This window comes from Dermochelys coriacea, chromosome 6 (assembly GCF_009764565.3).
Source record: "Dermochelys coriacea isolate rDerCor1 chromosome 6, rDerCor1.pri.v4, whole genome shotgun sequence".
Classification (NCBI taxonomy): domain Eukaryota; kingdom Metazoa; phylum Chordata; order Testudines; family Dermochelyidae; genus Dermochelys; species Dermochelys coriacea.
The window spans coordinates 77,424,532-77,450,458 of record NC_050073.1 but is presented as its reverse complement, the minus strand read 5'-3'; the positions used below and the strand labels follow the sequence as shown (position 1 = coordinate 77,450,458).

The window sequence follows — 25,927 nt, the reverse complement described above, 5'->3', positions numbered from 1 at the left end:
TTTCCCCCTTTCTGTATCCATGTTTAGATTCTAAACATGAACATATTTTGGTCTTTAAACAGAGTAGAAGCTATAAACCCTGATAATTTTCCTCAATTCCAAGCAGACTTTTCCCTGTGCACAGGATATTATTTATTTTTAAGATAGCAAAGTTTCATATTACTAAGACTTCATTACTTTTACAAAATGTGCTACTTTACAATACACTTGTGTACTATGAAATACCATAAAAAACTAAGCTTGTCAAACTAACTGAACAACATACATTTTGTGCTGTAGAATCTTTAAAAAAAAAAATCCTGATCTTAAACCCATTATAGTTGATAGAAAGACATTCACTACAGTGTCCTTTGGATCAGGTCCTAATTTGCTAATTTACACAGCTAATTAACTGGCAGCAGGTCTCCCATGCATCAGTGTGAATTAGCAAAGTTCCACTGTGTCTTCAAGGAGAATACAGCATTATTATTATTTTTAATGAAAGGAAATTTTGCAAGTTGTTAAAGCTGTTCCTAAACTTTACGTCCAACAGTACCAGTTTCTCACACTGAGTCTTAGGCTTTACTATCCAATGGAACTGTCTTCCAGTCAGTTGAGACTTAAGTTGGAAGCAGCCAAAATCTGTTGCAGGGTAAAGTACAGAAAACTAACTGGATGCAGGCAGTGGGTGTGCATTGGTTCACCTATCAGAGAGGTTTACCATTCAGGGCCTCATTCCGCAAGGTATAGAAAGTCCTTAATCTTCCACTGAAGTCAACAGGCATTCAGAGAGGTGCCTGCAAAGCACCCTTCAAAAGAAATTGAGAATGTTCATCACCTTACAGGAACAAGCTGTAAGAGTGGAGTGTGAGGGAGCTAATTGTGTTGCTCATGACCCTGAAGTACTGGCATGTATATTAGGAGCTCCTAGGCTGTACTGGTATGTAGGCTTTAGTTTCAAAGTTATCATTTGTAGTCATGAAGCAGTGAGAATCCTGGGGTCATAGAAGCATTTGCCCCTAACTATTTGGAGATATGTACTTTTCTCCGTCATTCTGTAAAAGGCTCAGAGGTAAGTAGCTTCTTCTACAGCCCCCACGATTGTGATATTTAATCACCTCCCACAGATACAAAGTGTACTGACAGGAATATTTCTGTCTATCTTCTCCTATTGCCAGGGACTAGGTATTTATGAATTATTTTAGCTCCTGTTGAGTGAGAAACCAAAATAAATCACAACAATGAATGTGGAGGTCTTGGTTTGTAGCAAGCCTTTAAGGCACTGCTATTAATGATTACTGAATCTTTCATATTGTTCAGTTGTTTTACAGGCTATGTAATTTTTCCACACCACATTTTCCTTTTAAGTGGTCATGAATTACTCTTTTTGCTCTTTTATGAAAAGATATTCACATTGGTAATAGAGCCTCTTCCACCTTGTGCATCTCTCTCTCAAATATCAACATCTCCATTAGGAAGCAGCTATAAAACTCAGTTTCTGAATTAAATTTTATATTTTGGGATGTTTGCCCCAGCTCACTAGCATTTGTTGCCATTTCTTTCTAGACTGCAGAGCAGACTGACTAGATTTCCTGTTTTAACAAATTTAATAAAATTTCCAATGTCTGTTAAACTAGGTACTTACATTGCCCTCCTTACCATGTTATTTGATCACCTCCCAATAATTAATGGATTTTTCTCCTTTATACTACCCTATTGACATAGAGATTCCCATTTTACAGATGGGGAATGGAGGCAGAAGCAGAGCCGTCCCGAGGGTACGGCGAATCAGAGCGACCGCTCTGGGCCCTGAGATTTGGCTGGCCCCGTGGGCCCACACAATTGGCCAGTGCAGTCGGTCCCGGAAGTGACGGATTCGTCATTTCTGCCCTGGGCCCCACACCCCACTAGGGACAGCCCTGGGCACAAGGTAGATTAATTAAATTTTCCCAAGTCACGAGAAATCTGTGGCTGAGTTTGGAATTGAAGCAAGGGCTCGAGTCCAAGTTTAATGCCCTATACCCCCTTTCTACCTGTAAAATGGACTGTGCAAATAACTTCAAGGCTACTTTGGAATCCTAGGCAAGTGTGTATTTTTACCCGAACAAATTGATGCTTGCTTAGGATTTGAAAAATCAGAGCCTCCTGTCCAAGCTGACCCCTGATCTTGTCGCCAATACATTGAGATTATGAAACTGCCTTGTCTGTCATACATTTGATGTGATATGTTAGAATATAAACTGGGTGGGGCAAGGTGTAGTACCCCATGCATTATATACCTGGTGGGAAGGGGCATCAATCTGATTTGCTTTCTGTGCTTTTTTTTCCCCCTTGCAGTTTTATTCAAATGATATAAGAGCCCCTAGCCCGCCTTACAGCCCATGTAAGGCATAATAGAGCCTTCTGGGACATCTTTGTATTACTCCAGTAATACAGTGTATTATCACACAGTCTAATCGAATGAATTTACTAAACAATCATATGGAAAAAAATTGATAACCATCAGTGCAGGCTAATTTCATGCTAGAGTAGTTATTCCGGTCAGAAGGAACAACGTAAGAAGAAAGCAAGGCATTTAGACAGCAAAACTGAATGATACATCTCACACTACTGGGAGAGGGATTACTTGTTTTTACAAATACTCAAACTAATACTACCCCTTTTGGTTTTTCATGCAGGACTATCAAACCTGGTTAGATTTAAGGGAGCTTGAATGTAAAATCGGAGAACGCTACATCACCCATGAAAGCGATGACTCACGATGGGAACAGTATGCAGGAGAGCATGATTTGCAGTATCCAGCACATCTTATCAATCCAAGTGCTAACCACAATGAAAATACTGAGCCAGAGGAAGCAGAGATGAAAGCCCTCAGTGAGCGTGTCAGCATCCTTTAAGGTGCATCCCCCATCATCTGTCAAAACACTGTGGAATTAATAAATACATACGGTCAGGTTTAACATTTGCCTTGCAGAACTGCCATTATTTTCTGTCAGATGGGAACAAAGCTGTTATACTGTTAGCACTGTTGATGCATCCAAGTTGCCAAGACAAATCAACAGAAGCTTTTTTATTTTGTGTGACCAACTGTGTTGTATTAACAAAAGTTCCCAGACACACTAAATTTGTTATTGTGAATAATTCATGTATTAAATGCATTAAAACCTGTCTCCGCTGTGCCTTTGCAAACTAGTGTTTTTCCTACTTGAGCCTCATATTGGTAAGAGAGAACCTTTCCATACCAATCTCTGTTGTATGTGCACCATTAGCATTGAAGTGTAAGCAAACTCTTGAAGAGTAGATTATTACTGCTGTTCTGTGAACAACTTCTACCATTTGGATAAAGTGTTTATTTGCTATGGAAAAAATATATTAAGATAAAGATACAAAAAAGCATGAAAATAACAAATTTCTTATACTGTACAGTTTCAAGTCAGATGCACCATCTGTGTATGTGTATTTATATAGACACAAGCACACACACACACGGTGCAACCTGCTCTAAAGCCTAAATGCCTTAGTAATGTAAACTGCAGTATACGTCAGTTGTATTTCCCCTTTTCTTAAAACATTCTGCTCTAACATGTACATTCAGAAGCTAAAAAACATGTTGCCTTTGTGTATGTTTTCAATAAAAAGTCTTGTTGAAATAGATCTGTTTGATGGTGATTCTTTTTAAGTTATCATGAGTTGCTTTTCCTGTCTTGGTTGGGACTAGAGCATCTTTCAGATTATTCTTTCAGCCTATGGAAGTGAGTGATATGGAACCACTGAGGGACCCCTTCCATATGGGAGCAGGAATGTGCCATCTGCAGAGCAAGGATGAGTTGTATAGTTAAAAATTACTTTCCCCTTAAGACATGGCTATCTCCTTGAACACTTGGATGATTTAATATTCTGAGTACAGTCTGATTTGGAACATGCTTTTTGGAGCCTGATTTTTGCACCAGTTAAGTTAGTGGGAGCTTTGACTTCAGTGAGCACAGGAATGGGGTCTTTCTCAGGATCAGTAGATTGAGGAAGAAACACTCTTAGTTACATGGAGATGTTTGTTTTCCTTTTGAGTTTGACTCCTTTGATGAGCGCTCACAGGGTAGTTAACATATGTGAGCTTCAGGATTCGTATCCTCTCCCCTATGGCTGTTGGAAATTATCCAGAAAAGTAATATGGCTGCACTTCCTTTCAATGCAGTTGCCTTATAGGCCACTGTTAAGGTTGCTAGGCATCCAGTTTTCAACCAGAACTCCCAAGCAAAAAGGGACCCTGGCAGCTCCAGTTGGCACTGCTGACCGGGCCATTAAAAGTCCGGTGGGCGTTGCAGCAAAGGCCTGGGACTAAGGAAGGCTCCCTGCCTGCCCTAGCTCTGCACGGCTCCCGGAAGCTGATGCCAGGTCTCTGCAGCCCCTAGGCACTGGGGTGGCCAGGGAAGCTCTGCGCGCTGCCCTTACCCCAAGTACCGGCTCTCCCACTCCCATTGGCCAGTAACTGCGACCAATGGGAGTTGCGGAGAGCAGGTGCCTGTGGGTGCGAAGGCAGCGTACAGAGCCGCCTGCCACCCATGCGCCTAGAACCTGCAGGGACCTGGCGGCCACTTCCTCAGAGTCCCAATAAGCACTACTGGGACCCCACCCCTCCCTTCCTGCACCCCAGAGCCCACACCCTCAGCTGGAACCCTCACCCCCCCCCCACCCCAATACCCCAGCCCAGCCCAGATCCCCCTCCTGTATCCCAAACCCCTCATCCCCGGCCCCACCCCCAGCGGGAATCCGCCCCCCGGCACCCTAACCCACTGCCCCAGCCTGGAGCCCCCTCCTTCACCCCAAACCTCTCATTCCCAGCCGCACTCCAGATCCTGCACCCCCAGCCCAGAAACCATACCCCCTCCTGCAACCCAAAGCCCTGCCCCAGCCCAGTGAAAGTGAGTGAGGGTGGGAGGGAGCAAAGGGGGGCGGTGCCTCAGAAGGGGCAGGACATGGGCGGGGCCTCTGAGAAGAGGCAGGAGAGGAGTGTTCAGTTTTGTGTGATTAGAAAGTTGGCATCCCTAGCCACAATGGGCAGTGATATTGCCAGGGAAAGGCCACTAGGAGAGAGAGCCAATGTGGAGGAATAGGGCCTCTACTCAAATAAGCAATCTCCACAAGGGATTCTTTGCAAAGTTGTCCATGCCAAGAGCCCCATCCATAGCTTTTTACATAGGGTAATTGGACCAGATAACAGAAATCTTCAACAAAGCACAACGCAAAAAGAAACACTTTCTCCCACAGACATTATTTGCTGCTTATTAACTTACTTTTACTTGTTTTGATCTCAAACTCTTCAATGAACGGATGACAATCCAAGCACCTTTTACTATAATGCTCTTCAGGATAATCCAGTTTATAAAACATAAGGAATAAAACTTGTAAGCTACAAAAATGTTATTTAAAAAAAGTAGGTTTTGTTCAGTATATTTTGTGTAATTATAATTTAATTTCATTTGTCCTGTTAGGCAGTCGCAGTAAAAGTGCAAAGTTTATGTATATCTCTTATTTATTGATGGAAGTTAAAAATGAATATTAAAATCACAATATTTAGTGACTGTGCAACACACCAATTTGCAAGAGATGTTTGGATTTTCAGACATTGGAATATTTCATGTGTGAGGCCTGCATTGGACATTTGTAACCTGTTGGGTGGGTGAGGGGAAAAATGGGGTCCGAGTATTGTCAAAAGGAGCAAATTATTTTCAGTTTTCTTTGTGATATAAAAGAAAATTTATGAAAATTGACTTTAAAACCCCAAAAACCTCTACTGCCCCCAAAAGAAAAACTGATCCCCCTAAAACTCAAAGTACCCTCCCTGTTTCATCCATCCCCCTCAAGAAAACTTTCAGTAAATAAAAAGGCTTTGCCTGAAAGTCAAGAAATTTGGACTCTATTGTGCCAGATTTGTTGACTTTCAGAACATGTTACACAGTCTGTCTATTCATTCAGGATTTTCCTGCAGGGGTGTTTTTTCTGTATGTCACAAGAGTTGCTAGTGGCGCTATTGAAATTTGATATTTCTCTTTTCTATGCAATATTACATTTGTGTAAGTGCACTTAGAGAGGCATAATATAATCAAATTAATCCATACCCATATAGCATGCTTGCAGCTGGGCATAGTGTGGCTGAGACAGGCCCAGATGTGAACACCCACCTCAGGAGCTGAGGTTCCAGTCTTCTGAGACTGGTGTGTATTCTCATTCTCTTTTCCTTGTTTCCTTCCACATAACTAGCATCTCTGGCCTTGTAGGTTTTCTCTACAACCTGGAGGGGAGAAAGGTGGAGAGCTCCAGTTTGTCAGCAGCTCCCTGCCTCCTGGACCCAGCGGCACCACTGACTCCTTCCCCTAGTTCCTCTTCACATATGCCTACTTGCTTCCCCTTCCCACATCTCCCAACAGAAGAACAAGTGAAAAGAAACCTAGAGGCAGGCTCCCTCAGGGAAAGATTAGCAGTTTGCAAGCCATAATCATTCCAACTCTGGGCCATTCATTTTAATCAACTGGGGAAATTTCTGGTTTGGCCAGCTTTCATGAGATCTGGTGTGTTTCTCTTAAAGCCTTAGCTCCAGGAATCAGGTTATTTGGTGAGAATCATCTCAGCTTTCATTTTTAAAACACCCATAAGTTTCTAGCCCCCATACTTGAAATTTAAAAATGTGACCCCCTATAACATTCAAACCAGTGGGGTAATAAAAAGAACCCAGCATTTACTAGTTTAAGTTTCATGATTTTTAAGCCAATCTCATTTTTGGAGAAATTGACTTGTGATTTTGAATGTTTAGGGCTAGCAATACTGTTGTAGGGAGGAGTTGCCACTAGAATTAGAGGAATGTGACAATGCTATCAAACATATTGCTGATGGGCCACACCCAAACCTCAACAGAAATGGTAGACGGGGAATCTTTGCAGACCACTTTGCTTAAGTGTGGGTGGAAAAGGAAGGAGCAAAGTAAAAGGAGTTTACTAACTGCTGTCAGGAGAAAGCCAAAATTAGATTAAAATAAGCACACTGAATGTTAAAGGTTTAGTGAGGTTATTGAAGAAAAAGGATGGTCAAGAGAATAAAACAGAAGCGATGAGGTTATTTTATTCCTGTTATAAAAATCACTTAAGGACATTTTTTAGCCATACAGATGGGATGAAGCCACTATAGTGCTTCAGTGTAAACACTACAGCAAGGGGAAGGGTTCTCCCATCACTATAGGCACTCCACCTCCATGATAGACAGTAGGTAGGTCAATGGAAGAAATTCTTCCATCAACCCACCACTGTCTACACCAGGGATTAGGTTGGCTAACTCAGGGCAGGTCATACTATGGAGCTAAGTTGACCTAAGTTACGCAATTCCAGCTACGTTATTCAGGTAACTGGAGTTGACGTACCTTAGGTCGACTTATTGCGGTGTCTACCCCGCACTGGGTCAATGGGAGAAACTCTCCCATTGACTTACCTTGTGCTTCTTGTTCCAGTGGAGTACCGGAGTCGACAGGAGAGCGATTGGCGGTCAATTTAGCAGGTCTTCACTAGACCCACTAAATTGACCCTCAGTGAATTGATTGCCGTGCATCGATCCCCCAGTAAATGGAGACAAGCCCTCACTTTTTAAGAAATTTGAATTTTTCACACCCTGAGAGACATAGCTATGCTGAGGTAACATTTCAATGTAGACCAGCCCTAAGACATTTTTTTCCACTCCACGTTGTTTCATGCACAAAACTCTTGCAATCTAACCTATGTGTGTGAATCCCTGCAGATCTCCATTGACTTCAAGGGGACTGCATGCATCATATTGCAAGAGTGGTGCCAAAAGTACTATTTTGAATGGTATGTTTGATTCTGAAAGTTATTTACAGATACATCTGTTATTTACTCCAGTTGGAGTTCCACAATACTTACAGGATCAGCTCAACTATTCTGAAATAAAATAGAAATGCTCAGGTTCTCTCTTTTAGTCACCGAATCACCAGATAATCCACTCAATTAAATCTTGTGTCTGTATATCTGAAACTTCAACTATGAAGTACTATCCTGGAGTTTGGCCTGTGACCATTTATGGAAGAAATCCCTATTTGTAAGCCTCCCCCACTCCCATGAAAAACTATAGTTGAGAGGAAACATAAATAAGGGTTCTATCACACCAAATGACAAACAGTTTGCAAGACAATCTTTGTCACAAATTTAATTTAAACCAGTCTAAAAGACTCTGGGTTTGAAACATTTTGCATCTTGGGCTATTATTCCTTATTCATTCCCATGCTAAACCTCATCTCAGCTGTAAACTTTAATCTTCAGGTGAAGAACTTCATGAAAGATGGTGTCACTGTCTTCATCTTCTAAATCATATGAGCTGAGTATAGACATGTAGGACTGGAAGGGACTTTAAGGTCATCTAGTCCAGCCCTCTATGCTGAAGTAGGACTAAATGTGCCTAGCCATCCCTGATAAGTGTTTCTTTAACCTGTTCTGACAGGCTCCCTTGGAAGTCTATTCCAGACCTTAATTACTCTTACAGAAATCAGGAAAAACTTTTGAACTAACCTAAATCACCTTTGTTGCAGATTAAGCCCATTGCTTTTTGTCCTACCTTTAGTGGACATGGAGAACAATTGATCACACAGTCCTCTACATCAGCCCTTAACATACTTGACAACATATTATATATCCCCCCTCAGTCTTCTGTTCTCAGAACTAAACATGCCCTATTTTTTTAACCTTTCCTCATAGGTAATGCTTTTCTAAACCTTTTACCATTTTTGCTTCTCTCCTGTGGATTCTCTTCGGTTTATCCACATCTTTCTTAAAATGTGGTGTCCAAAACTGGACATAGTACTCCATTTGAGACCTCACCCATTCTGAGTACAGCAGGACAGTTACCTCCCCTGTCTTACATACAATGTTCCTGTTAATATACACCAACATATTAGCCTTTTTGACAGCTGCATCACATTTTGTGATCCACTATATCCCCAGATCCTTGCCAGCAATACTAGTTCCTAGCCAGTTATTCCTTATTTTATATTTGTACTTTTGATTTTTTTCACCCTATGTATTTTTTTCTTGCCCTTTGTGTATTGTAGAGACCTGTAGCAACTTTTTAAGTAGATGCCTGGTGTCTACTAACACTTTCCATTGTGGAGTTATCTTCTCACAAGAACTGTTGTCCCTCAGCATATCTTTCTGGGGACTGGCCCTTTAATTTTTGCCAGACAAATAGAAAGATTGTTTTGATGACCAGTGTTGCCACTTGCTGCAGCACCTTTCCCATCTGCTAAGTATCCTCACCTCCTCTAGTTTTCACAAGGAAAGAGTATGTTCTCCTATCTTCCTTTTTATCTCTGTTCTCTCCCCAACCGGTCTGGATTGTGTGCTGTGAAGTAGTTGAAGAGCAGCAGCAATTGGCAAGTGGGTAAAGCTATAAATCTGGGTTGGATTAAAAAGACTGATTTTTTAAGAGAAGTTGAACCTAAATTTTTCTGTGGTAAATAGGTTTCATAAAATGAATTATGAAGTGGGAATTCTTTTGAGAAGTTGTTCCTGTAATTATGGAAAAGAGATTTCTGCCTAGCAATGCTGGCAATTTACATAACCAAAGGACACTGTGAACCTCAAGCCTTTGACATAGGTAAAATGATATATATTTAAAAGCAAATCCACTTAAATCCAATGGCTGTTGATTTATCATTAAGAAATCTACAGTATTGTTCAGTAAAGGTGGGAGTCAGGCCCATTAAATTAGTGTGAGATAATTGTTCTCAGTTTCCTTTAATCAGTGTCCTATAGACATTGTTCAGACTGGAATCATAAATGTTCATAGTGAGTGATGATCTAGCCCAAGTTACTTCATTGTATGTCTCGCCTCTGATGCATAACAGACATTGAGACTGTGGAAGCCAGGTTCTTCTTGAAAGAGAAATCAGTGAGAGGCAGGGAATTTTTGTAGTGCAACTTGTTTATTTACACCATGTACACCAGTCAAACATAGGTGGTCACAAACAGCACAAAGGTAAACGCTTCTTTCATAAATCTCAACTTCAGCACCAATGGCCAATTCCCAAGGAGCAACTCTGCCCCCATAATTGACTCTCATTTAGAGAGATTAAGGCAGAGAGAAAACTGCCTTGCAGCTTGCAAAAGCTTCCTAAAAGGAAACATCAGAAAACAACAACAGTGCGCTTCTTCGAAGACTGAACAGTGCTCATGCATTAAGACAGGGAACTTGTAAGATGATGAGTAACAGTGCCATCTGGTGACTCCTGCCAAAACAGTATAGCATAAATTAAGAGTTTGCTAACTACAGGACCTTTGTATTTTCTCTCATGTACAATGGATGATGAAGTGTTTGAAAATATAGCTGAACCAGGAGTATAAATAAATCATTTTCATAAGAGATTTTCTTTCAGACTTGCTACCAAACCTGAAGATACGACAAGGGGAATTGTTTTATTACTAGGAGCAAATGATGCTTTTTTCCCATGCCTCTTTATATGAGCTCTGGTGCTTGCCAAATATTTTAAGAAACTTCTTGTTCAAATATTTATTGCTTTTCATAAGAGAATCTGCCATTAGCCAACATAATATACTGAAATTTTCCCTGTTGCTGTTCAGAAATGTAACTCTGTGAAATGTGAGCTGTTTGCAATTCAGCCAGACAGCTTAATTCGCATATTCCTCACCCCCAAAGCCTGACAGTCTACATGGAACTAAACCTTGCTCCTTTAAAAACACCAGCATCAAAATGTGCTGAAGCAAATTTGGGCTGTGTCATCATCCTCCACAGATTCTCCGATCACCCGTCTACCCCTATCTGCAGGGAAGGGAAATGGAAAGCAGTTTCATAGCACAATGTCCTTAGTCCTGAGGCAGGTCCTCCATGTGGCCAGGGCTTTCTGTTTGTGCAGTGGGAAGAGGGCTGCCATGCATCTAAGAGGATGGCTAATGCTATGTGTGAATATCAGCCCTGTGGGGAATCCATTGGTGGTATTACCTTTTCCATACAGAGCCCCTCCATGCTATCTAAGCCTCTGTAAGTGAGATTCCATTATGGAGCAATCCAAAGTGCCCCTCAGGGTCAAGGCCTTTGTCTCTTGCCTAGGTGCAGCCTCTCTTCCTTGGTCTCTTCTTTCTTGTACTCTCTTCTGCCCACAGCTATTCCTGATCCTTTTTTCCCCCTTGGCTATTTCCACTTCACTTCCATCTTCCTACAGATTATCAGGAGCACCATGGGCCACCCAAACTCCTGAGATTCCTTTAACTCTCCTGTTCCTCCAGCACTCTCATAGCTGAACCAATTTGCAAAGCTGTTGCAGGTAGTCAGGAAATACAAATGTTTCTATATTTCAGCCTTGCTTTGTACAAAAACATCAGCTACTGGATTTATGCTAATTCATAGGGGAGTTTTTAAGATATACTCACAGATGAATGCAGGAGCAAATTTAGTGCTAACAGCAAACAAACAAGTGGCATGCTATGTAGACTTAAATAATGTATATTAGAATGACAGCTAACTTCTCTACAGGAAAAAATATTGGATTTTGTATATGAAACCGACAATGGCAGAACAAACAAGTACTGGGGGGAATCTATTGTTCACGGAGGGTTTTCAGCTACAGTTACATGCAAGCCTACTGTTTACACAGCATAGTGCAGACTGTTGTAAGTATTAGAGTAGAAATTCAACCAGTGGTGGAGGACTGGTATAACCCATGCCTGCTTGGTATGGTGCTCTGTCCCCCCCTCTAGTGGCACCTAGACCATTAGAGTAGGGGTCTCAAACTCAATTTACCTTAGGGCCAGTGCCAGTCCTCAAATCCTCCCAGTGGGCCAATAATGTCACTAAAGATGGTGTTCAGAAAAGAAAATGTTTATATTGTATGTTTTATATCAAATTTCTTAGAAGTAATAAAACTGTCATGCAACTTTATACAATTCTTCGCCTGCCAGAGAGTTTTTAATGTTGGCCAGACATCTGGCAATGCTTCAGTGCTGTCAGTTTGTTGATATTTGGCCTCAGTGACTGAGCTGTTGAAACTTTCAGGATTGCAAGGGGTGCATCAGATAGTTGTTTATATTCATCGTGGAAAAAAGTTATGCTGCCTCCATGGCTGACTCTGCCCGGCAACTAGTGATGGTATCTCTGTTCCTCTCCCCCAGCCAATGGGAGCTGCGGAGGGTGGTGTCTGCAGCAGACATTGCTAGCAGGGTGTTGGCATGCGTCCTTTCTCTGCAGGCTGCAGTGGTGAGGTTCTCGGGCTGCAGATGGCCCGTGGTCCAGGACTTTGATACCCCTGATCTAAAGATTGATGAGTCTGCTATAACCTTGGTTAAAAGCCAGGTGGCTTTTAACTCATGGAGTAGAGGCTCATATACTAACCTTAAGAGGTCCCAGATTCAACCCCACCCACCAAGAACCAGAATCTATCAGCATTACACTAGCACAAACTATCTATATTGTATCATGATTAACAGAATTAGAGACAGAGGGACCCAGGTACTCTGGAGAGGCTGTAATGAAGGGTCACCAGTCAAACAGAGAAGATGGGTAGTTAGATTGGAAGCAACTAAACCACATGAACAGAGTAGTGGCATGGGATTTAATAGAGATCTGCTTGTTCAACTTAACCTGAATTTAGCTTCAATCTAAGGTTTGTGGGAGATGATTGCCATGGTAGCAGCTGTAGAGCAGAGATCTATATCCCTCCACATTCCATGGCAGGAAACTCCATTCCAGCCTTCTGTAGCACAGGTGCAGACCAAGCTACATGTCACAGAATCTGAAGTTACGTGGACCCAATATCCCTAAAACCTTGGCCAAGTGGTTTCCTGCATTCCACATGTAAAACAGTCTAATTATTCTGGTTTGGTGAGAAGGTGAAAGTCATCATGTTAGTGACCCTGAATAGCAGTCAAAACCTCCTTCCAGCTGTAGCCCTGTAACCTAAATCTGAGCCCTAATGATATAATTTAAGACTAAATTTTAAACCTATTTTGTCAGAGGAATAACACAGTTACACTTACAGAGTGTAATTTAGTATGAGTCAGTTTTCCAAATGCGTGAATCCCATTTCCAAAAGTGTCTAGAAGCCTACGTTTCATTTAAAAAAGGGGGGGGCGTGTCTTATAAGTGTCCTAAGTATTTTTTAAAAACGAGATTTAGGCTACTGGGTCAGACCAAAGGTCCATCTAGCCCAGATGCCAACAGTGGCCAATGCCAAGTACCCCAGAGGGAATGAACAGAACAGGTAATCATCAAGTGATCCATCCCCTGTTGCCCATTCCCAGCTTCTGGCAAACAGAGGCTAGGGACACCATCCCTGCCCATCCTGGCTAACAGCCATTGATGGACTTATCCTCCATGAATTTATCTAATTCGTCTTTGAACCCTGTTACAGTTTTCGTGTTCACAACATCCTCTGGCAAAGAATTCCACAGACTGACTGCATTGTATGAAAAAATACTTCCTTTTGTTTGTGCTAAACCTGCTGCCTATTAATTTCATTTGATGACCCCTAGTTCTTGTGTCATGAGGAGGAATAAACAACAGCCAGCACAGACAAGGCCTGGGGGAGAACACTCCCCTGATAGGCAGCAGGGCTGCTTAGCCTTTAAATGCCAGGCCAGGCATCAGATGCAGGCCATATCCATCCCAAGAAAGTGGGCAACATGGGGGCTGGAAAGGCAGGTCTTATGACCCTCCCCAGTGCCGTCCTGAAACAGCAGGCACAGCATAGCAACAATAGTATAGCGCACCCACAAGGCTCTCCTTTGAGTATGCAACTCCACCACACTCACCCCACCCCATCTGTGATGCCAGCTTCTTCCCGTGAACAACTGTAATGAGAGACCTCACCCCTGGCACCCCGGTACAGCACCACAACTATATCTCCAACTTTGTGTCCCCTAGTGGGCTTTCAATAAATCCCATGAGACATATGTATATTGAACAGTGCCCCTTCAGGGGAAGAGTTTATTTATCCCTAGGGTGCAGCATTACACAAATAGGCCTTCACTCCAGTGTTTTAACTGGAGCAAGAAGGTGGTGAGTTAATTTTAGTGCATCAATGCCAATTATGGCCAGGTCCCTTACCATTGAGGTCTACTTGACCCAGAACTCTCTTCTGGAGTCAGGGTCTCTTGTCATCAGTTGGAAAAGGGTCTCTCCTTTTGGGTCAAGATCCCCACAAAGGGCAAACCATGACAACCCTTTCACTTAACAGCATTTAGTTCCTTTGATCTGGGATACCTGTTGCTACTTGGTGAAGTCCTTCCATTGGGACCAGGTTTTGCTGAGACTTTGCATTCCTAGTTCTTCCCTCACAGAGACTCTCCCATCTAAGGAACACTCTTCCTTGGTTTCCTTTCATGGTGAGCTCCCTCACCAGGCTCCCCATGAGAAGCCCTCTCCTTAAAAGCTTTCAATCTCTGTGTTCTGGGGACCTATTCCTCTCCCCAGGAACCTCTGGAGTACCCCAGCAGTAGCTTCTTCCTAGCCAGCTCCCCTGAGGCGTTCTTACCTCCAGACTCTTCCTCCCAGTGTTTTCTCCTACCTGAGCCCACATAACCCTTCATAAGGCCCAGGTACGCCGTAACTAATTAAGTATTGCCAGCTACTTAGGTAATCCATTATCGCCAACTGGGTCTGGGCTGGCTCAGTCTCTTCAGCAGAGCAACACAGGTAGGCTGAGAACCTGACTGCCAGCAGAGGCCAGCCAACCTGTGACACTGCCCTGCCCCCTTCCCCTCCCCCACACCTCTGCTACGTTACTGTCCCATACGCTCACTCCATCCCCTGCCCACCTTAACATGAACCTCCCCTAATGCTGACCTCATCCCCACTTATATAACCATTCCACATTCTCACCCCTCCTCCACACCAGCCTGGCACCATGGTAGGGCACCCTGGACAGGCATCCCAGCCCTGTCTTGCAAACTCCCCAATAACCCAGCCAGCCCCACAGGCCCCCACTGGGCTCAGTCATGGGTGGGCGGGAGGACTCCTGCTTAGCTGTTATGCAAACAGCTTTGTCCCACTGGGGGACCCTCTCCGGGCTTTACCTGCAGGGTGGAGGTGATGCATGAAGGCAGGATCATAGCAGCCAGATCCTCCTTGCAGGGAGCCTGTTCAAAGGAGTAGGCCAGGCCCAGGGCCATGTACCATCTGGCTGAGACTTGTGCCCTCACTTGTGCTCATCAGCCTCCTGGACCCCTTTCTTTCCCTCCTCCCAGCAGAGAGGGGCCAACACTGACTCTGCAGGGAGTGTGGAGTAGCTTCTGATGGGGATGCAGGGTGGGAGTGGGGATGTGTCTGTTTGATGGTTTGGGGGGGGGGCATGGAATGGGCCATCAAGTGACATATGGGATGGATGGGTAATGGGCCTGTGTAGTGGATGGGGATGGGCCCACATGGTCAGCAAGGAGGGGAGAGGGGATATGGGCCCCCAGGGGATGCGGGACATGGACTGGAGTCCTGCTCCTCAACAGTGTGGGATGTATGAGTTCACCTTCAGTGTGGGAGAAACAGGTTCAATTCCACCTCCTTCCCAAGCAGCAGAGATGGGGGGAAAATATTTGAACAGGAGTTTCCTGCCTTTCAGAAGCACAATCTAACTAGTGAGCTATCAGCTATTCTGAGCTGAGCTTCCTCAGTCTCCCATGTTGTAGCTGTTCCACTTTGCATTAAATAATTGTTGAGCAGGGGGACTGGATGCTGGGTTTCCCTCTGCCAGATGGGTGCCTTAACCCCCAGCCTGCATAATCATTTACACTTGTGCTGTCTCTCTCTTGCCCAGTGACTGTAGGTATTGTTCCACACTGTGGAACAATTTCAAAAGGAGAGACTGAGGAAGCCCTACACCATCATAGCCTATAGCTCAGGGGTAAGCACATGATTCTGAAAGGCAGGAGACCCCTGTTTTCTTTCTCCACTGGCAGAAGGTGGAATTGAACTCAGGTGTCCCACATCCCAGGTTTGATGTAACCATGCTCTAACCACTGCACTAAACATTATAAAGATAGTCAGTATCTCCTTTTCTGGCCAGAATTTGAATAGGATCTGATTCAGTGGGAGGCCTCTAAGCACACCTACTGAGATAGACATGGGCTTTGGAGGGAGATAGGCCTCTGGGTGCCTAGAGTGAGGCAGCAGTGTGCATGCCTGGGACAGAAACTTAGGCACAAAGGTAATTTTTACTGCAAAGAGTTAGACGCCAAGTGAGTTTAGGCATCTACAGGGGTAGGTGGCAATTGAGTGGGAGGCTTGTGGATTGCAGTGGAACCTAAATTTGGGACTAGGAGCCTAAATTTGGGGGCTAGGCACCTCAGTATCTTTGTGGAGCTGGGCCTTAAGGTCTTTAGGTGCCTAATTCTCATTGATTTCAATGGGAATTACGAGCCTAAATATGTTTGAGGATCTGGGATTTAGGAGCCTAAATCACATTTACTTTACATGAGACTTAGGAGCCTAAATTCCCTCTGAAAATGGACGATGGGGGTGAAAAGGTTAGTATGAATCTTTGTTTCACTTTATGTATTTGCATGATTGGAAAAAAAATAGTAATGAGCAAAATGAGGCAAACTGATAGAACTATGATAGAACCCTTCTGTAGGGGAATGACGGACTGGTCATTCAGCCCTTGCCTTTCATTCCTGGATTTAGCAAAGCTTTAACTGAATCTTGAAGGACAGTCTTGTAAATAAAAGGACCAGGGAACGAGATAGGTTCCAAAGTGACTACGCTGAGTCCTATCAGTGTCCTCATCTCATTCATAGAGGTCTGAAAAGAGCCTTTCCCCCACTTCAAAATATATATAGTTAGATGATAGAAAGAAAGTTCTCACTAAACATTCAAAACATATTATCAACTAGACCCAAAATATTAAGACCATTGAACTTAAAGTCTTTAATTCAATTCTAAAATCTGGGGGAAAATATTCATTGGGGGAAAATTGTTTTGATGTCTGTTGCTGAATTTCAATTTACAACACTTCAATTAAATCAATGAAAAACTTCTTTTCAAGAAGAGGTAGGTTTATGGAAGGAGGTCTCCATATTTACATGGAATGAACACAGGACTGGAAGACCAGCCCTCCTGAATTCTATCTCCATCTCTGCCACTTACAGGCCTTTATAAAACTATGTACTTATATGGCAATTTATAAATATTAGTCAGGTCTCATTGATTAGGTACATATCACTATTCCCACTTTACACCTGGGATAACATGAGGATGAAAGAAGTTAAACTACTTACTCAAGGACACATAGCAAATCAGCTTCAGAAACTGTATTGGCACACAGGTGTCCTGCCTCCCATGCCTGATCATTTTAGTACTCCCCACGCAAGTCACTTAGGCTCACAGCCTCAAAGGCATTTATGCACCATTGATTTTCATGGGAGTTACTAATCTAAATACCTTCTGAGGATCTGAGCCTTAACCTTTCTGTATCTCAGTTTTCCCATCTGTAAAGTGGAGGTATAGATTCCAGAGCCAAAGTGATTATCTAGTCTGCCATCCTGTATAACGCAGACCATAGAACTTCCCCAAAATAGTTCCTAAAGCAAATCTTTCAGAAAGACATCCAATCTTGATTTAAAAATTGCTCATGATGGAGAATCTACCACGACCATTGGTAAATTGTTTCAATGGTTAATTGCCTTCACTGTCAAAAAAATGTATGCCTTGTTTCCAGTCAGAATTTATCTAGCTTCAACTTCCAGCCGTTGGATCCTGTTATAGTTTTCTCTGCTAGATTGAAGAGCCCATTATCAAATATTTGGTCCCCATGTACAGGGCCGTCCCTAGGAGGGTGCGGAGCCTGGGGCGGAAGTGATGTTACTTCCAGGACCGACCCATGTTGGGGGAGGGTAGGAGAGGACGGGGAGGTGGTGCCTACCCAAATGGCCAGGCATGGCCTCGCCCACACTCCGCCCCCCCAAGGCCCCATTTCGGTGGTGCTGCTGGGCTCCAGGGGGCTGGAACCATGCTGCCTGCCTTTCCAGGGCTGGGGAGGCTGCGGAGGTGCCACGTGCTATTCCTCCTGGCGCTCCAGGGCTGGGGAGAGTGCAGTGGCACCACCGCATGCTTTCCCTTCCAGCGCGCTCTTCCTCGGGTGGAAGGGCATGGCTGGGGGTAGCCTCTCTCAGCCAGCAGTTCATCTGCCGCCCATGCAGCACTGGCCAATTGAACTGACCTGCGGGACCCCCCAAAGTGCAGGGCCCGGGGCAGTTGCTATAATTCAATGTCCCCATGTAGATAATTACAGACTGTAATCAAGACATCTCTTAACCTTCTCTTTGTTAAAATAAATTGATTCAGAAACTTCCCTCTATCATTCTAAGCCATATTTTCTAATACTTTATTTTCTAATTTGTCAACATCTTTGTTGAATTGAACCAGGACTGAATGCAGTATTCCAGCAGTGGTTCTACCAGTGCCAAATACAGAGGTAAAATAACCTCTCTATGTCTACTTGAGATTCCCCTGTTTATGCATCCCTGGATCACATTAGCTGTTTTGGCCACAGTGTCACACATGTTCATCTAAGTATCCATCAAGACCCCCAAAACTTTTCCAAGTCACTGCTTCCCAGAATGGAGTCCCGTAATTATGGCCTACGGTCTTTGTTCCTAGATGTACACATTTACATTTAGCCATATTAAAACATATATTGTTTGCTTGTACCAGTTTACCAAGGGATCCAGATTGCTTCTGAATCAGTGATCTGTCCTTTTGATTATTTACCACTCCCCCAATTTTTGGGTTAGCTGCGAACATTATCAGTGATGATTTTTTATTTTCCTTCATGTCATTGATAAAAATGATAAATAGCATAGAGCCAAGAATTGATCCCTGTTGTACTCCATTGAAAACACACCTGCTTGATAAAAATGTAGTACCATGTTTAACACCATAGAGAAGTCTACATTAATACCTTTATCAAACAACTTGTAATCTCATCAAAAAAAGATATCAAGTTATTTTGACAGGGTCTATTTTCATAAACCCATGTTGATTTTCATTAACTCTATTACCCTCCTTTAATTCTTATCAGCCATTCCATTATCTTTCCTGGGATCGATGTCAGACTGACAGACCTACAATTACCCATGTCATCTAATTTACCCTTTTAAAAAAATTGGCACAACATTAGCTTTCATCCAGTCTTCTGGAACTTCCCCAGTGCCCCAAGACTTATTGAAAAGCAATATTAATAGTCCAACAAACTCATCAGCCAGCTCTTTTAAAACTCTTGAATGCAAATTTTTCTGGACCTGCTGACTTAAAAATGTCTGATTTTTTATACCAATGTGTAACTAATTGTACTTACCATAGGCAAAATCCAAAACTATGCAGGATTTATAGTACTGACAGCCAAATTCTCACTATATTTATATATTTTATCCCCATTTATAGATATGGGAAAGAGACACAGAGATTAAGTGGTTTGATTGGGCGCACTGTGGTCTAGTGGATTAAGCACAGACTTGGAATCAAGAAAAGGTTAAAATGTTGGAGAACTTCTCTACTCCTTGCAGGCCAATCACACACAAAGCACAAGGACCTTGTGAAGAACTCTTTTATGGGAAAGTGCCAGGATTGGTTGTGAGGGTGAAGTAGGGAATAATCAGAAGCTGGATGTTTTCTTTGAATTTGACAAACTTTTAAGAGAAGTTGCAGGGATTGTTTGTTTCCAAGACTTGCCAGCACAACTGTCACACGGTTCACAAAATCTCTTGATTTGTGCTGGTAAAAGATGCCAGATTCACAAGCTCTGAAGATTGAAATCCACAGAGAAGGCACAAACCAGGCAGCAGTCACATAAGATTCCCCACCAAAATGTTTCAGTCTTCAAGCAAAAGGACTACTCCTAGATAATCTCCATGCCCATTTCATTCTGTGTCCATTTTACACACAGTTTTTGTGCCAGTATAACCATGTTGGCTGGGGTGTGTGCGAATTTTTATTGATATAATTATAGTGATACTGTGGATACAGTTATACCAGTATAAACATGTCTTACACCAGTATAGCTTAGTCCCCGTCTCATGCAGGAATAGCTAGGTATAAGCACTTTTATTCCAGTATAGCTATGTTCATCCAGAGGTTCTATTGGTTTAACTTTACTGGGTATAGCTAAAGCAGTACAACTTGCATCCAGAAAAGGCCTTAGCCTCTTTTCTTTGACTGCAGACTGTTTGCCAAGTAGCTGTCATCATTCCACAATGTGCACAATTGTTCACTGGGCTGAAATCACCAAGTCCAGCTCATCTGGGCCAAACAATTGACAACTACCACCCTGAACTGGATTCAAATCAGCGATCAAAGGCAAAAAGCTCTGCAGCTCATTTCCAATACCCTGAACCATCCAGTCCCTAGAGGTGATATTGTCAGATTCATGTTAGCTGAGCAATGGGCCCAAATAGTATGAATGGGGATGGAGGATGAATAAGCTTTTACTTGAGCATAGGAAATGACCAGTAAGAATCATTAGTAATCATTGCATTCCAACCCTAAGCACCCTTTTAGTATTAACTATTATATTCGACAAAGTACCTTTCTTCTGGGAAATTGAAGATGGTGCATCTGGTCTTATAATCATTATTGCTAACAAATAATACAAGTTGTACTTTTTTGCTTCCAGGAGAAATACGTTTCTTTGGTGTATTTGTGTACCTTGCCACCTTGTGGCTGTTTTGGATATTTGCATGAAGGTGTTAATGGAGACATACAGTATGTGCTGCTATGTCTTGAATTGAGGAGTCTTCAGATGAACTAACCAGAAATGCCTCTGCATGTTACAGTTATCACCTCACACACACACAAATATATATATTGTGCCAATGTTTTGATTTTAATAAGTATAGTAATGTGAAAAAAGAGCTATAGCTGACTTTTCTCACTGACTAATTTTGGAAAGAATGTATCTTTCTCAGCTATCACTGCTATTTATATTATGCTTTACTGATAATTGCTGTATATTTAAGGCACCCACTTGGATTTCCTTAACAAAGGCCTAACGTTGAAATATAGAAACAGGATCCATACATCACTCTTACCAGTAGCCTTCTAGCTAGCAGAGCTCAAGTTGCTCTACTGCAAAACTCTGTCTTCAGACAGATGGCTGCAGACCAATTTAAAAATAGTTGCAGATTAGAACATTATTTACAACAATGCTTTTATTGTCCTCAAACACTTCTTGCCAATAAAAACATAGCAGCACACACAATCCAGGATAGCTCACATGCATACACTGTGAGATAAACCATGTAATTGCTTAATTAACATGCAGTGCCAAGCACTTATGAAAAACTTTGTTTGTATAAAGGTCTTTAAAGAGTTTGAATATCAACAACACCTTGATAGCTTTTCTAAACAGGTGTTCAAAGAAAAAAATCATAGTATCAGTTATAATGAAGCCTGTGCTGTATTCTAATCCCGGTGATGCCACTGGCTCACTGTGTAAACTTGGCAAAGTTATTTGACCTCTCTGTCTCATTTTCTCTGTTTGTAGATGGGGGATAGTACTCACAGAGGAACACATTGTTGTTTCTGAAGTTCACATATATGTAAAGTGTTAAGTATTATTATCCTTCGGTTTGTTGAAAAGCTTTCTTAAGTTCCTTTTTTATATCTAGATCAGTGATTCTCAACCTATTTACCATTGTGGGCACCCCACAATGTGTTATGTGGGTCACATTAAATACTACCTGAGGATGTCACATGGGCCACAGTTCTCTGCTGAGTGGGTCACAGGTTGAGAACCACTGATCCAGATAAAGTACTTTTTTAAAGACTTCATGGTATTAGTACTATGCTGTAGATACTCTGTTGCTTTCAGATTTTATGGTGCAATATTCCCTTTCATAAAACTTTCTCCATCACTTAAGTAAATTTCTTTGTAGGTTCTTGTAGCCACTTCATCAGAGCACTTTCCAGTAATGCCTCAAACACCATGACTAGCATCTGCCCTTTGTGGTTGATTTTCTCACAACCATCTCAACCAGTATCTCAACAAATCAGAACTACATGGGACACAGAAAGATCCCCAGGACTATCTTCCTGTGTGATTGATTGGTTCCTACTAACCCTTGTCAGTTTAGGTGTGCTCTTTTACAAGAACAGTTTCCAGAATGTCTTTCTGGTGCTGGCCCTTTAAATTTGGCAGCCAAGAAGCTGCAACCCTAAAGTGGTCATTTTGAGACTGGATGTTTGCTGCACCTTTCTCTCTCTAGCTGGTAAGTATTTTCAAGTTCTTGTTATGTTTCCCCTTTGTTTCTGTGGTGATGGCAAATTCTTACAGTTGTGAATGTGAAGGTGCTGTGTAGCTATATTTTAAACAGAAATAGGGATGCATGGAAACAAAAACATGGACAAAGGAGGCAAATGACAATGCAGGATTGATTTGCTTCAGTCATTAGCCTGTGACACAGACGCAATGTAAAAAAGAGACATGCTGGGAGAAGGATAAAAGTGGGGTGAGCCACTACCTATCAACCTATAACGCATCACTTCTGCACAAATGCAGAGAGGAATATACTCAGCATTAACTTCTGTACTTCACAGAAAAATAAATAGCTTACTATGTACAGCATGTGAGGTGGAATTCACAGCAGCAAAGCTTTCAGCAGGTGGAATTCATGCCCATCCTTGTTTGTGAGTGGGATCAATCTACATTCAGGAGCTGTGCATGCTTCTCAAATGCCAGCTAATTTAGTTCCTCCAAGATGGTGTCCTGTCTACAGCTGAGATGGTTTCCTTCATGCAGCAGGTGCCATTAAAGATAAATATTTGTCAACTATTCATTATTTCCAACCCTAAGTGAAGGGTGGAAACTGTGGTAATCTCAGACAATACTGTGTGAGTAAGTGTTGAAAATGTTGACTTTTTAATGGTGACAACTGTACCTGTACCTTTTGTGGCGTGTTATGGAGATGCTCAGACTAACTGTGCTGTATTCTGAGAATCTCCTAAACTTCCCAAATGTCTGACTTGTGTTGTGTTCATCTTTCTGCTCATTTCCTATTGACACCGTCTTTAATGTACCTGCTACAATGAAATACAGATGCTTTAGTCAAAAACAAGTTATTGGACTCAATATAGGGGTGACTGGGTGAATTTTAATGCCCTGTGAGATACAGGAAGTCCGTTTAGATGACTGAATAATCCCTTCTGGCCTTAAGTCTATGAAAGCAAGTAGATAATCCACTGGGTTTTCGACTCATTTGCTACTTTTCCAGCCATGACTCATGACAATTCCAGTGTCTGAGCTAAACTGAGAGTAGCGTGTGGCAGATCATCCCTCTTGTGTCCGATGCTCATTCTGGAAGTCTTGCTGTTGCAGAATGCATGTTTGTACCTCATGGTACAATTTGTCTATGTCTGGCGACTCTTCTGAAATTTAATAGGCCACAACAGAAACTAAAATATCAAGTCTTGAGATGCATGTTTTATTTGTGAACAATCTACTTGTCTGGTTTTTGTTCTGGCTCAGACTAAGTATGCTGACATCAAATTGTATATACTTTTCGCTCTGGTGTGTAAAGTTATGGCCAGTCCTGGAGACAGGGTACTGGAATTCATGCACAGTGGTCTGATCTCATAGTTCAGATCACATTCTTAAATTAGAATGAGGTATTCTTGTGATAAGGAAATTTAGGAAGAAGTTTAAATACAATTTTATTAGTTTTTGAAGACATTTGTAACTGTACATTGAAAATAGACCCTTTAATATGCTATTTCAGTGACTAGAGCCCAGATCCTGTAATAAACTACAGATTGACATACAGAGACCCATAATTTCAGTGTGGGGCAAAGATGTCCATCTGCATGGAGTTATTTGGAAGTCCAGGGCAGGTCCTGGACCCAAATCTTAAACCTGCTAGAAGTTGCATTTTTGCTTGAAGATTTCATTCTTACTCTAGTTATAAGCAGCAATGAGGGTTACTATAGCTGAAAAGAGCAGGGGGAAATTATGTTGTTATATTTTCAGTTTACCTCATGCAGGTATCTGTGGTTTGCTTGTGGAGCAGGATTTGTGACTTAGGACCAAATACTGGGGGGAGAATGCAAAGCCCAAATAAACATGCTTGTACACTGAGGAAACAGATTCAAAACCCATAGGACTAAAGGGTGGATTCTTCAGGCCAAACATGCAGCCAGTACTGCAGGAACTGAGGTGAAGAGGAGTAACGTATGCAGTCCATTGTTTCTTCCTACATGAGAAGTTTGACCAGCGTGGAGGCTTTAGCTATGTCCTCCAATACATGTTGAGAGGTGCTGTGGAGTGTGCATTTATGCTGTATGTGGTGTGCTTGGAATTCTTATGGCTAATTATTGCAGTTTATGGGATATAATAAAATGTTTCAAACTTATCTCAGATCCCTGCAAAGTCCTTAAAGGACAGAGTGACGTAAACGAGAAAAAGAGGCTATCAACTTACTTGTCTGTGCCATTATCTTACTATTGAAGTGTGAGGCAGTGTGATGGAGTGGGCAACACACTGGATTGTGAGACAAAAAACCTCTAATCCAGGATCTACTATTGCCTTGCTTTGTGTGAGCCTGAGACTCCCTTAGGCCTCCAACCACAAAGGTATTTAAGTGCCTAACCCCAGTAGCTAATTACCACTGTGATTCACAAAACTCCTACTTGGCTGCTGCCAAACCCTGTCAGTGCCTTAACTTGCTTAGCATCTAAGTTTGTGCGAGGAAAAGCTCCATAGGCACCTGTGTTTCTGCTCCTGGGCATATTCCCTGTTCCTTCATCTTAGGCAGCCAGATGCCTATCTCTCACCTAAGCCCCAGAAGATAGGCACATCTTTGCCTAACTGTGTGGGGGGCCCAATCTGGTAGGTGTGCTCAGAGGTCACCTAACTCCCCACAAAACAGTGGAGAAGGAAATGCTTCCTTATAAACTTTAACCCAGTGGTTAGGGTACTCACCTAGGATGTGGGAAGAGACCACCAGCTCAAGTCCCCCCCACTGCCTGATGAGAAGAAGGAATTATGAACAGGGATCTGCCATCCCCCGAGAAAGCCCTACCACTAAACTGTGGGATTTTCTAATATGAGTCTCCCTCAACCTCTCCTATTGAAGTTGTTTCACTTTAAGTACATAATTGAATATTAACTGGGTTAGAGAGAGTCAGAATGACTCTATAGACAAGTGATTAGCATGCCCACCTAAGAGGTGGCAGCTCTCTGTTCAAATCCCTTCTCTTCATCAGGCAGAGGGGGGACTTGAGCCCCACATCCCAGGTGAGTACCTTAACCTCTAGACTAAATGTTATGAGAGCACCCTCCCCCTGCCCCATTTGTGTGAAGTTAAATGGCCTCTGAGCATTCCTACTGGATTGGCCCTGCATTAGGCGGAGAAATGCTATCTTCCCCTAGTTGGTGCATTGTTAGCAGAGATAGGCACCTCCCTGCCTGGATTTAGGTGCCTATCCTTGTGAGAGGTCCCTGGCACCTCCCATTGGCTAGCTTAGGTAGCTTCCCCAGTGTGCTGGCTTTGTGGATTGCATTCTAAGGCACCTATCTATCCCCTTTGATTGTATAGGAGCCTGGCACCTAACTCAGGCATTTTGGTAGTGTTGTTTCTGTGATTGTTCTAAGCACCTAAAGTTAGGCCTTGCGACACTCAGCATCAGAACACCTAAATCTCTTTGGGGGTCTGGGCCTTAATCTCTACTTCAGTTTACCAACATTTGGAAAATAACTATGGGTGAAATACCTCTATACAATTGCTAAGAATTGTTATAGTAACCAATATTTATTAATTTCCTTTGCTTTATAATGGCAAAGAAAACCCCCACTAAAAAGGGGATAATAGTAAGATTCCTAATAACAGGTTGGGTGTTTAATCAGATGAATATAAATCCTGGAATGGTTTGGATGAAGTCAAGTTACAATGTTTTGTAGTAACTGCTC

The 25,927-nt window shown here is 42.5% G+C and overlaps 1 protein-coding gene and 1 long non-coding RNA gene across 9 annotated transcripts in view; one reads left to right on the top strand and one right to left on the bottom strand.

Moving 5' to 3' along the window:
* The window catches only part of PRKD1 (protein kinase D1), a 309,265-nt gene extending 305,636 nt beyond the window's left edge, over positions 1 to 3,629 (top strand). For 6 of the 8 annotated variants that reach the window (XM_038407570.2, XM_038407567.2, XM_038407569.2 and 3 more), the window contains one exon: positions 2,658 to 3,629. In XM_038407570.2, the coding sequence (XP_038263498.1) occupies positions 2,658 to 2,876 (219 nt within the window). In that variant the 3' untranslated portion in view covers positions 2,877 to 3,629. The remainder of the gene's footprint in view (positions 1 to 2,657) is intronic. The other 2 variants (XR_006282058.1, XR_006282057.1) reach the window with 1 other exon arrangement.
* On the bottom strand, positions 4 to 25,069 carry LOC122460626. Its single transcript, XR_006282059.1, has 3 exons — positions 24,941 to 25,069; positions 22,581 to 22,755; positions 4 to 776 (listed from the first exon to the last, which is right to left on the bottom strand). It is a non-coding gene; the product is annotated as an uncharacterized LOC122460626 (long non-coding RNA).
* Positions 25,070 to 25,927: the final 858 nt, after the last annotated feature.